Source organism: Typopeltis vanoorti, chromosome 23, assembly GCF_054136105.1.
Source record: "Typopeltis vanoorti isolate ZY-2024b chromosome 23, IOZ_Tvanoo_1.0, whole genome shotgun sequence".
Taxonomy (NCBI): Eukaryota; Metazoa; Arthropoda; class Arachnida; order Uropygi; family Thelyphonidae; genus Typopeltis; species Typopeltis vanoorti.
In genome coordinates, this window is record NC_143571.1 from 9,987,414 (window position 1) to 10,001,094 (window position 13,681).

Genomic DNA, 13,681 nt, shown 5'->3' on the forward strand with positions numbered 1-13,681 from the left:
TGGATGTGGATTTCAGAAGATCAGTGACAATGGAAGAGCATTGGAGTTCGGCGATTCCGCTTGTGTCATAATCATTCACAAATCGCAAGGAGGCACTTTCGATCGAGTCATCTTTCAGTACGACAAGTCTCAACAAAATCAACTGGTGTACGTTGCACTGAGCAGAGTCACTTCTATCGACGGGCTGTATTTGACTAACGAGAGAGATGATATAAATTTTATCACAGTTACGGAAATTCAGCGCCCACTGTCAGGGAGATACGAGAGAATGAAGAAACATCACTTGCCGACGCTGGTTAAGCGTTGACAGTTTCTGTGGTCGACGATTGTCGATCAGAGGAGAGCCAGATGTTAAACGTAGATGATGATCATGACAACGGCGAAAACTCACTGCGGGGAGTCTTACTTGTCTCAGCGATCAATGCACAGAGTTTGGTGGAGTACGCCGAAAATATCGAAACTGAGTCCATTGTGAACAGATCTGACTACTTGGACATCAGGGAAACCTGAATGGATGATGCCACACCTGTGAATGCATCAGTCCAAACGCACCGCCGGTGGAGTCTCCATATACAGGAACCTCAACAGCTTCACCGATTGCCAACGTATCGTTACCATTGATGTCAGTCGTAAGCTTAGAGTCGAAGAACCATTAGCGGGAAATATATGCATGGACGACGTAACGATCAACGGTGTATCTAAATTTGTCCTCGAAGCTGTGTACATTCATCCGAACGCTTCATCGTCAGCGATAGAAGGTTATATCTATCGAGCCAGACTTGCATACGCCCATCATCATCACCGGTCAATGTCGATGTGTCACAAAACCGATCACTGCAGGACTTTATGGAACGCGAGTTTAATCTCACTTACGTTCAAACCACTGCGACCACGCCAGGTAAGACTTGTATTGATTTGACTTTCGCCAGAAACTTGGATGCATCTTGTCTACCGTTTGTATCTTACTTCTCTTACTATGGACCTATGATAAATAAAATTATAATCGATTATTAAGCTTGTTTTCATTTATTTACACTTCCCAGCACATATTCCGCTTGCGTGACATATTCACGTAAAACCCCTACGAACGTGCTCCGACACAGCCACACCAGATTGGTTTTTTTTTTTTTTTAACTTGAAGCGTTTCATAAGTTACATTACTATGCTATTATATTATATAGTGCGAAGGCAGAGAAATCATGGAGATAATTATGTGTACCTAGGAAGTGGATAAAAGCATCAGGTTCTTTAAGGTTGATGAACAGAAGATATCAGCAGTAGGGAGTAAAATGAATAGAGGAACATAAACAAACAATCCGAATGTGCATATACCCGTCTCTAAAAATCGGTTATTGATTATTCTTGCGGTATCCACTGCGTGTCAATAACCAGCTTGTCCTTCAGAGACGTTTATGGCCTTATTGTAATGGATAACGAGTTCCGCATGTCACTGACTGATTGGCTGGCTAATATTCTGCTGATAGGTTGAAATTAAGGATTTTTTTTTAATTTTATATGTATTCGTTTTTATTGTGTGTATATGACGTGATGTGTCATGACATGATTTTTGTATAACGAACAGTATCATTGATGTGTATTTAAAAAAAAAAAAAAGTTTTACTCTTTTTGATGCATATATTAAGTGCTCGGAACAGGAAGGCATCGCTTTAGAGGCAGAAAACAAAAGCAAACTTAATGTTCATTTCATATAATAACATTTAGTTGATATGTGTAACGAGTGGGGTATGCAATGATGCCATAAAATTGATGCCCGCATTTCCTCATATTTCCATTCTAGACGATAGTTTAAATTAGCATATCAAAGCTAAGCGAGGTCATATGTAAATAATGATAAAGGAGAGTGAGGGAAGTATGCGGCTCTTTTTGAAGACAGTCTTTTCATAGTTGATGTTGAGAAAACAGTTTTGAGAAAAAAAAAAAAAAATTGCATGCAATATTTAAATGAGCTATACCGTGACTAGTCACAAACTCTTTTTTTTTAGACAAAATATATAACGGGAAATACTTGACAATTAACGGGGAACTAAATAATCCGGAAAGATCTTAACGGTTAGGCTCTTCGTCGCACGTAAAGCTTTTCTTCGTAATTTCTCATCCGATGAGACTTCATCAACATTCTTACTAAACCGATTTAGTTTTTCTCGCCAAAACCTTAATTCCTAATTGCACATGAGAATAACCACAAACAAATTCTTTCTTCTCTTTTGTACTTAGCACTGATATTTTATTATTTAGTTTCATTAAATATTCTCTAAAACATCTCCCTAATACCTTTTCTTTCCTTCTCGTTTTTTTTTTTCAGCCGCTCAACCATCCATCAACGTTTAGTGAGTGTCCAAAGACAAGCCAGTGTGCGACGACGAATTCAGAGTCCCGAAGATCCTATCAGTCCACAGAAAATTCGTCGATACGAATGACGATGGTGTTGATGCGGAGCCGACAGTCTGGTTCTGCATCTGTGTGTGCAGCTGCTCCATGAACTGAAAAGGAAAGGCCGATGTTCCTGTTGTCATGATGTGCCCTGCCATTCTCGGTGTGTTGCGTGTATGTGAGTGTACATTTAGTGATCCAAGCGGGCAGGCGAAGCAATGATCTCATCTGATCGAAGAGTCGTTCACCACACAGACACGCGCATTCTTTGTTGTGTTTTGTAAACGAGTTGTCGTTTCCCGTAGACATAAGTGCTGTCTTCGCAAATTCGCATGCGTCCATGAAAAGACATGGTCGTCAGATCATTTTTTATATTGTTCTTTTTTCTGTTTAAGTTTTAAGCGAAAACTTTCTGCCAATTGTGTCCAGTGGAAATTCTTTGGTAACTTGAAAAGTATACCGAAATTGGACATGTATTATCGAGAGGATTCCAACTTTACATTCCTATTTCTAGATTTATTTTTTTTGTTACTGTGTTTTTCTATTTTTATTTTCCAGGCAAAATAAAATCGTGAGCTCCTCCCCTCCTTTTACCTTTGAGCACAATGTCGGAAAACACACTCCTCGTTGCTCTCATGATTCTCTAATATTTATATATAAATGTGCCTTCCTTGTTTAAAACTGTACATCCCAGAGAAAAGATAGTGATGTAAACAGATTATGTAGATGAAGGAAAATAAACTCAACATTCCAGTCTGTGTGTTAGCTGTTAACTCATTTACGCACTTTATAAATTTGACAATATTCAGGTTGCTGCGCAATATTATCAGTCACACAACACAAAAAAAAGGAGACTTTCGTCTCATTCAAAATTGAAAGAATTCATTACAAGCAGATTAATGTTGAGAAATGTTTTTAAATATACTTAATAAAATTAAGCTTTATCAACTTAGCAAAGTTAAATATCATTAAGAATTAGTCTTCTGGCAATCTGAATCGTTTCCTTCTCTCTTCGTTGCAAATTTTCAATATCGACAGAAATTGTTCCCCTCCCAAATAAATATAAAGTCCTAGATATCAGTTCTTACTACTGCAAGCAAGTTTAGGCTAAGAGCACGTGGAGCATCTGTCCACGCGAGCTTAACACTCAAAACAATCATTCATTACTCGTTGCTGAGGTCTTGCGATAACGTAATAGATAAATCATCGGCATCGTTTATTTATAATTTTACAATTACAAATAGAGCCTGTGTAGCTCAGCGGATGTGGCGTTTGCAGACCACCGCGCTTGGCCGCACGAAGGAAGACTCCGTTTCGAGTCTAGTCGGCGACTAGAGGAAATTTTTCTAAGCCTTTTTTCGACCGGTTCCCGAGTTAGTCGATCTCTGGCAAGGGCAAACAGGTTTTTCGTCCTGTAAACTCAAGAAAATCGACCGTAGAACCCACATTATTTCAGACATTAAATATATTGTGTTAGGGACCACGAGATGGCGGCACATTTGAGCCGTCTCTCTTCACTGCGTACCGCTTAATTAGTGATAGCTTTGGGCCATCTGTCTCTGATTGGGTACCAGTGGAGATTGAACTGCCCACTCAGTCTACAAAAGTTAGATAGGGCTAAATGGCCTCGCCTACTCCCGTATACGGGAATAAAAAAAAAGGCGTTAGCTGATTTTTTGACAATTACAAATAGGGAAACCAATCAAAACAAATCAAGTAATGTGTATACTAAGATACGACTTGAATGTTCTCATGATGAAGGAAAACCAGACTTCTCTGTCATATGCAAATTGACGGATCTCTGATGCGGAGAGTTGGGGGGGGGGGAAACGGGGAGAATATTACTGATGTATTTCCAATATTGAGTTCGGGGTCTGCCTCTTTTTCCATCTGTAGGGGCGTGGAGGACCAGAGCAGCAAAAGATGCAGAGCGTGAATGTATGAGATGGCCGAGCCATTTTATTTGGTTTCTTTGAACAGTGCTGACTAGAGGATCTTGTTGAGTTTCATCTTATATAGTAGAGTTGGGAATGTAGTTTTGCCAGGAGTAATCCAGGATATTTCTTAGACAAGTAGTTCCAAAGCTATTTATAACATTGGTTGCTGCTTTTGTTAAGATGTTCCAGGTCTGAGAGCCGCATAGAAAGATAGACTGGCTGATGAACTTGTAAAGACGAATCTTTGACTCCCTTGAGATGACGCTCAACTCCCATACTTTATTAAGACTGCTGTGGAACTGGAGTGATTTCTGTTTTATTCTCTTAATGTCTGTTAAGGAGCCTGAGATGTGTGATCCAAGGTATACAATGTCCTCTACTTCGTCAAGGTGATCATTTTGATTTATATTTATATAGATGTGCCCATTTATTTGATTTTTTTTAATATCTTTGTTTTTTGGGAGTTAATAGATAAATAGGGTGAGAGAATCTTCATTAAAACTTTTCAATCGTGAAGGTTAAAAAAAAAAAAAAAAAACACATCCATAAGGTGTCTGGGGATGGGAGGGTGTCATCAAGATCCAGAAAAACACACATTTAACAAGAATCACAGCTCCAGTTCCTTCAGCTGCAATTCAAAACCAATCAACTGATATACATCAGCGTTCCGCTGTGAATTTACTTCTTGGTCTGATTAAGGAATCAACTCCCTGTGATAAGTCAAAAATTAAAGGTACAAAGTGCATGCGAATATAGACGGATGGATACAATAGCCAAAACTGTTCTAAGAACTCTATTATGTTGCTTAACTTCGCCTCCAGACAGGGTAAACTTATCAACAAATATAGCGAATATGTATAGATAATTATTACATCTTCTAATGCTTTTTTTTTCTCCAAGGAGAACAGACAGGCTCTTATAGATCAGATCTAAATTTCTTTCAGAAATCGGTGGGCAAATGATCTCAACCTTTAGCCATTAACGAGTGCTGAGCCCATTGCTGTCGATTGGTTCAGATGCATCGGAGCGCGAGAGTAGAGAAGTTATCCTAAACCCTATTCGTATGTAAAAAAGATCGAGTAACTCGGTAATGTTTCCACATGGCTACCCTCAAGTAAATAGAACTTCAACTGACAAAACGAAATCATTTCCTTAAAATTTAACTTTTTTTTAAAATTTTAGTTCATTTTGTATTTTTCTTATATGTTACTGTTTATTAATTTCATACTGTTCTTTACTAATTTACAAAAACTATTAAGCGCAAAACCGAAAGAGTCAAGTTGAAAAACAAGTAAGGGAGTTCGTAAACAGTCATAAAAATGTGAACTGTAGCATTCATGTATAAATAACACCACTCATTATCAAAATATGAACATAGAAGCTGTTTTAGCATGTTTGTGTGTATATAGACAGGATTTTGTTGTCGAATTGCAGTTTTAAAAATTATTATATCGAAATCAAAAATTTATACAATTTACAAATTTTGAATACCAAATTTTATTCATTTCCCATCCATCCAGGGAATTAACGGTTCAGATCTTCGTCAATAATTATGGCCATGTAGTCCTAAATTTCTTTTTTTTATTATTCAGTTTCATCAGACCAGATCGAGATAAGATAAGAATTCGTGACGTCTTTGTGTGATAAGATGATTGACGTCATTGTGATGGAGGTGTGGCGTGACGTCATGAGATTGGAATGTTTGGAATTTCCCTGGGGGCACATATGTGTCAGTGACATCACTAGTGTATTTTTGTTTGTGCATAGTTTTGTGATGGTTAGAGATAAGATATCTTGAAATTTCCCACAGTGACACACATCTGCCATTGACGTCACTTTGTGTTTTCGCTTGTCTATAGTTGGCAATAAATAAATAAATTGTGTGTGAATTCAGTGTGATTTTGAAAATAAAACCAAAAAAAAAAACCAGTGCTCTTCCTTAAATTTTCATAACACATCAACGACACCATTTGTTCAGTTAAGTTTACACATTTTATTTCACAGATATCATTTACAATGTTATCTTTCTGAATATAACATATAGGAATTTTCTGACATCACCACTGTCTGTGGTGATTTTCTTGTCGTAACATTTCTTTGAGGCATGTGCGATTGGCTGATATTGATACTGCTTCCCATATTTGTATAGAAATTTCAAAATACACAAGTATAAATAGTACTGCTATTAAAGCATCTGCCGCTTTTGCGATGATTCTTGAGTTTCGCCTGCAAAGAAAAAATCTTATTCTGAATGATGGAAAAGTTAGCAGATTACTATAATCCTAATACAGTAGTCAGTTTTGGAAGTATCAAAGCTTTACAGAAACATACAAATTTGCTACATCAAACCGTGAAAAGTTAGTTGGCAACACAACCTAATGTGAGACATAAACCCATTAGGAAAAGTTTAAACGCAATCAAATCAATGTCCCAACATTTTTACACACTTTTCAATGTGATTTGAGAGATATGTCATCCCATGCAAAAGGGAATTGGGGAGTGCGTTTCCTTCTTGTATGCATTGATTGTTTTTCCCGATTTGCGTGGGTTCGAACACTGAAGAAGAAATCAGCAGACGCTGTTGTTAACGCTTTCGAGTCTATTTTTTTAAAGAAGTGCCATGTTACATAAACACAGATCAAGGAAATGAGTTTTGGCAAGAAAGTTCGTGCATTATTTAAGAATCATAATATTCATTTCTACATGACCAGGAGCGAAATGAAAGCACCGATTGCAGAAACATTTATCACAACATTCGTGTTGTCTCTCATAGAACTTTGTAATCAACTAATGAGACCACCACCGGAGCGAATCGTTTACTGTTATAGTGAAAATCATAATAAATTTTAAAAATTTACCGATATAGAATTCGTAAATGGTTTGAAGTTACCTGAATTTGATTCTAATGTGAGAAATTTACTCATAATCGATGATTTGGTTCACCAGGCTAAGGACAGCACAGAAATATCTGATGTTTTCATAAAAGCGTCACATCACCGTAACCTCAGCGTCATTCTACTGACACAAAATTTATTCTGTGAAGGAACACATGTTCGGACAATTTCTCTCAATAGTAGCCATTATGTTATTGCATTTAAAAATCCCCGAGACTGTTTACAATTTTCTCATTTAGCTTAACAAGTATTTCCAGGACATACGAACGTGTTAGTTCAGATTTATAAAGATGCAACACGCGAACCCCACTCATATTTAGTTTAAGTCTGGAAATACCTAGTTAGTTGTAAATAAGGGACGTTGTTATTTTGAATGGTGAAGGGAGATATATTAGTGTATAAGGAATCGTGTCGTGATTGGAGGACACTTCTGACCAGATGAAGGTCAAGATAAGGAATCATGACGAGAATGTTTGGAATTTCGCTGGGGCCCTCGTCTGTTGGGGACATCACGTGATGTTTTGGGTTCGTTTATTGGCTTGTGGGTGATATTTAGAGATAAGAACTGTGACATGTGTTTAGAAATTCACAGTTTCGAGGATTTTCTGAATAATTTAATTATATGCTATGTCACTCAAACATACAGTTTTTTTTTTTTCTTCTTCTATAGATGTATTGGAAAATTAGTACAACCATTTTGGGGTATTTCTTTCCTGTTAAAGTGTGGGAATTCTTAGAGAAAGTCGTGATGGCTTAGTGTTTTTCTGAATAATTAATTATATACTTAAAAAACCTGTCCTTAAACACACACATACATATTAGACATAAAAAATCGCTAATGTATGCATGTTGATACTCTAATATATACCCTATGATTATTCTTATGGAAAAAAAAACTATTCAGTATTAGAATTATGCTTACCAAAAACATACGAGCAGTTGTTATGTTTAAGTTAAAAAAGTACTTACAGCTTTCCAGTGACTGTTCTAAATACGAATATTCCAAAATTGTTGAATTTTATATCCACAACACAAACACAAAAACCACAAAGAATGAAATTTCTGTAAATACTGTAACCTGAACTAGTTACTTCCTCCTTTAGATCACAGACCGTACATGCCGTGGTTTCGTCATTTGCAATATCCCCAGCGAGCGGTTTTCTTCAAAAGGGATGACATGAGTCACATCCGTAAATTGGGGTATTGTTCAAAAGGTAGCATTTCCTCAAGTTTGGATATTTCTCAAATACTTACATATGACTAAGGGATTAGTATTCACATGTTTGAATGACACATATCCTAAAATTATTCATTCTTCGTTACCGTCGGAATTCATTGGTGTAGTAAATTAATGCTTACATTTAATTTAGATTACTATCCGATTGGTTCTCTGTATTAATTCTTTCCCACTGTTGCCCAAGCTTGGTGGTAAAGTCTATGCGCCGTTTTTTTTAGGTTAAGTGTTATTTCCAGTTTCGAATTCCGATTGCTGTTAGAGTATGGAATTCTGACAAGTGAAATGATTATTATTTTTTTTTTTCAAATTGAATGGTTATTTTCCGTATTTTAAAGGTCATATTTTAACAGAATAACTGAGCAGAATTAATAAATATATGTGAATTTATTTTCCAACAGTGAATATTTCTCAGTAAGTCTTATCTTTAAGGTATCTATCTTATCCGGTCGTCTTTTGTTGTACGTAGGTGAGAAATCGTGTGTTTTGGTTCGAACCCTTGGTTTCCGTTGGGAAATTACCAATATAACTATTAATTTTTCTTTCGATTCCTTGTGCTTTTAACCTATTTCTGTAAGTGGAATTTATTTATTTTATTTATTTTTTCTTTAGCATTAGTAAATTTTAAGTAACTGATATGAGACAAACAAGTTTTTGAACTCTCCGCAGTTTTTCTACAGCAATCTGTTTAAGAGTTTTTGTAATGTGTCGTTGGTTTTAAATATCTAATGGCTCTGTAAAATAACCAAACTAACAGTATTGTGACTTTTCAGGTGAAATCTTCACCACTAAAATTCTAGCTATTAATTTAATACCTGATTATTTCTTTTGCTTCCAAGATTTGACAGGAGTTTCTTGAAATATTTGAGGGCTTGCATGAACAAATAAGACTTAATTCAATGAATCAAAAAAAAAATTCTCTGGTTACTTTGTGGCATGAAATTTCACAGGGAAAAAAAATGTTATCTTCCTTCTTAAATTTGTATAACACATCTACGACACCCAATTTGTTCATTTAAATTTACACATTTTATTTGAACAAAATATTATTTACAAATTGTATTTACTGAATCTAACAATACAGAAAATAAATAAATTGAAAAATACATCAAAGGTTCTTCCATGCTTGTGGAATTGCCATCATATGGTTTTCACAATGTGACTCTCATCTGAAAGTTAATTTTCAATTGGTGTTTGTTGGGAATTTATTACTGTAGTAAAATTAAGGGTTGCATATTTATATTTTCGAATCCAATACGTATACTTCAGAGAATTATTTAAAGCACAGAATCTTTCATTATGTTTCCAAAAGCATTTAAAAGTACACATTATGTTTTCATGTTTTGGGCATCCAATTTCAATTAAATCAAGAACAGGCCTCCCTATTAACTTCGTTAATGTTTTTGATTTTTCTCTTCCTTTGGCAAGTAATATATGATATTTGCATGTGGATTCTATCATCCAATCTCTTAGTTTGTTCAAAGCTAGTGAACCAATTTCCCACTTTAGCTGATGGTTATATTTTATTAACCAAGAATTCTGTTTTTAACTCTTTCAGGTAATTCTTTCCAACTACAAGGTGATTTTGTCACTGCATATCTTACACTAATTCCATCAGAAATACAAATTTCTTTAGGAAATAAATTTGAACTCTTATTCAAAAAAAATTGTACATCAATTATCCCAATGATAACTGAAAATTCATATTTTTCACCCATTGTCGATTTTTCATAATCGTTTTCCTTCATTCTTCTTCTTAGATTACTTCATATGGTACCACAAATAAATAGTTATTATTATTTCACTAATTATTAGCTCTGATCGTATAATTTATCGTAACATTCATTTACAAAATTCAAAACAATTAGAACTTTCCACAAAGAAACTTTCATAGAATTTGTGGCTCACCCATTATTTTTGCATTACCAAACACAAATCAGCAGCTGCAGTGGATGAACGATTACCTTAAGTTCAAAGTCACTCGACTCTGGTATTTTCTTATAGTACTGTTTACACTTACCATCCCCTACCCTGACCATTCCTTCAAAAATGAACCTTTTGTGCAGATGACTCAACGACATGTTTGCACATGCTGTTGGTGTGTTTTTATCTTACTTTGTGTAGATCAAAGGTAAAATTTGTATATATGTTATCTGTAGAGTACAAACATTTTCTCTATGCCAAACTTTAAAGAAGTGTTAAAGTCACGTTTTGTTGGTTTAATTAGGTGCTTCTCTCTTTCTCTGTAAAATAACCAAATTCTAACAGTTCGGATTTTCGATTATGTGAACGATTTGTTTTCAGATAACTCAAATAATGTAAATAGGTAGCATTAGACAATTTCTAAAATAATCAATACATGGATATTGGTTTTCAAGATCTAATCAGAATAACTGAGTAAAAATTCACTGTGAAAAAACAACAAAAACGCACATCTTTGTTCATTTAAGTTTACAAATGCACATTTTATTTTGCTGAAATACTATTTTCAAGTATATTCACTGAGAAAAATTCGAAACATGTAATTACCTAAAAATATTTCACAATATTTAGTTTAGACTCTTAACATTTGCCAAAGAGTTCAATGAATAAAAATTTTGTTACTCACTGTTTCTTGTTTACATTACATCAAAATAGCTGGTCACGCAAAAGAATTTTTAAATCAGATACCATGGTAACCACACTTCCATACGTTTGATATTGTGTCAGTCTGGAAATGACACCATGCCTCACTAAACATTCTGTGTATTCTTTTGTCAGCAAATATACACAAACAGTTTTTGTAAAATGTTCGTAAATGTCCCAAAATAAAGAATCTTTATCAAATTGGATAAAATCTTGAAAGTCTAATTTTACCATTGATGAATTTAAATGATTAGCGATAATTTTTCCCATTATACGAACAGATGGTAATTCAGTTTCCAAAAATAGTAAATGATTATCAATGTCGTACATTTTTGGTGAAAATCTCTCAGCTTCTTCACAACTAATAGAAAAAACCTTACTTCCATCAGCTCCTGTATTATCAAGTATTAGTTCCCCATCTAGGCATTTCAGAATATAATACTCACCGAGGTCCATTTCGTAGTCAACTCTTCTTTGCAAGTAGCCGAGGATATCAGACAACTTCCTGCATAATTTTTCCCAAGTGGTCCTGGATAAATACATGACAATGTACGTTGTACGTATCTTCTAAAATAATAATCGGTTTCCATCCTTTTAGAGCTAGGTGAAGAGTTTTGTCTTGTGCTATTTTCCTGAAGAAAAAAAATTTCAATGACTTTTGTGGCTCACCCATTATTTTACTTTACTTTTTCTGGATACAAAACACTGCAACACAATATGATAACTTCACAGGATGAACGAATTGTCGTAACTGCAAAGACACTTGACTCGTTTATTTTTCCTTATAGTACTGTTTACCTGACCCTTAACCCTGAACCGTTCCTTCCAAAATGAAACTTTTGTGCAGATGATTCACGGACATGTTTCTACATGGTGTTGGATAAACCATGACGACAATGACGGTTGTGTGTCACCCTGGGAAAATTCCAAGATATCTTATCTCAAAACCATCACCCACAATTCCATAGCCAAACAAAACATGACAACAATGTCGTTATGTGTTTGGATATTTCTGGGGATATGTCTCTCATTCTGTGATATCACAGAGAGTGACAGATGTCTTTCTTGCAATGCTCCCCCACCTAACCCCATCACCCTAGTCTCTCACCATCCCCTCTCCTCTAGAAGATGTCTGCTCAGATTAGTGAGCTCATCGTTTGTGGATATCTTTTAGTGATGTCACCTCCAATTGATACTGATAACTTTTTTGGAAAAAAAATAAAAAAACGCGTTTTTTTATTTTTTTTATCTGTGCAAAAGTTTCATTTTGGAAGGAACAGTCAGGGTTAAGGGTCAGGTAAACAGTACTATAAGGAAAAATAAACGAGTCAAGTGTCTTTGCAGTTACTACAATTCGTTCATCCTGTGAAGTTATCGTATTGTGTTGTGGTGATTGGTATCCAGGAAAAGTAAAGTAAAGTAAAATAAAATAATGGGTGAGCCACGAAAGTCATTGAAATTTTCTTTCTTCGGGAAAATAGCAAAAGACAAAACTCTTCACCTAGCTCTAAAAGGATGGAAACCGATTATTATATTAGAAGACATGTACATTGTGATGTATATATCCAGGACCACTTGGGAAAAATTATGCAGGAAGTTGTCTGATATCCTCGGCTACTTGCAAAGAAGAGTTGACTACGAAATGGACCTCGGTGAGTGTTATATTCTGAAATGCCAAGATGGGGAACTAATACTTGATGATACAGGAGCTGATGGAAGTAAGGTTATTTCTATTAGTTGTGAAGAAGCTGAGATTTTCACCAAAAATGTACGACATTGATAATCATTTACTATTTTTGGAAACTGAATTACCATCTGTTCGTATAATGGGAAAAATTATCGCTAATCATTTAAATTCATCAATGGTAAAATTAGACTTTCAAGATTTTATCCAATTTGATAAAGATTCTTTATTTTGGGACATTTACGAACATTTTACAAAAACTGTTTGTGTATATTTGCTGACAAAAGAATACACAATGTTTAGTGAGGCATGGTGTCATTTCCAGACTGACACAATATCAAAACGTATGGAAGTGTGGTTACGATGGTATCTGATTTAAAAATTCTTTTGCGTGACCAGCTATTTTGATGTAATGTAACCAAGAAACAGTGAGTAACAAAATTTTTATTCATTGAACTCTTTGGAAAATGGTAAGAGTCTAAACTAAATATTGTGAAATATTTTTAGGTAATTACATGTTTCAAATTTTTCTCAGCGAATATACTTGAAAATAGTATTTCAGCAAAATAAAATGTGCATTTGTAAACTTAAATGAACAAAAATGTGTGTTTTTGTTGTTGTGTTTTTCCACAGTGAATTTTTACTCAGTTATTCTGATTAGATCTTGATATTTAAATCCACAACTTTATATCTTAATGCAATTCTGTTTAATTATTTTTAAAAAAAAATCACAACTGTGAAATTAATGCCAGGACAGGAAAAAAATTTTTTAAAACAAATATCCATGTATTGATTATTTTAGAAATTGTCTAATGCTACCTATTTACATTATTTGAGTTATCTGAAAACGAATCGTTCACATAATCGAAAATCCGAACTGTTAGAATTTGGTTATTTTACAGAGAGAAAGAGGGAA

At 34.8% G+C, this 13,681-nt stretch overlaps 1 protein-coding gene and 1 long non-coding RNA gene across 7 annotated transcripts in view; one reads left to right on the top strand and one right to left on the bottom strand.

Moving 5' to 3' along the window:
• Window positions 1-3,147, top strand: part of LOC150093608 (thrombospondin type-1 domain-containing protein 7B-like) — a 950,748-nt gene extending 947,601 nt beyond the window's left edge. For 5 of the 6 annotated variants that reach the window (XM_090412735.1, XM_090412734.1, XM_090412733.1 and 2 more), the window contains one exon: window positions 2,324-3,147. In XM_090412735.1, coding sequence (XP_090268861.1) covers window positions 2,324-2,349 — 26 coding nt within the window. In that variant the 3' untranslated portion in view covers window positions 2,350-3,147. The remainder of the gene's footprint in view (window positions 1-2,323) is intronic. The other variant, XM_090412739.1, reaches the window with a different exon arrangement.
• Window positions 1-13,681, bottom strand: part of LOC150093609 (uncharacterized) — a 312,640-nt gene that overhangs the window by 167,228 nt on the left and 131,731 nt on the right. The gene's annotated exons all lie outside the window — the stretch shown is intronic.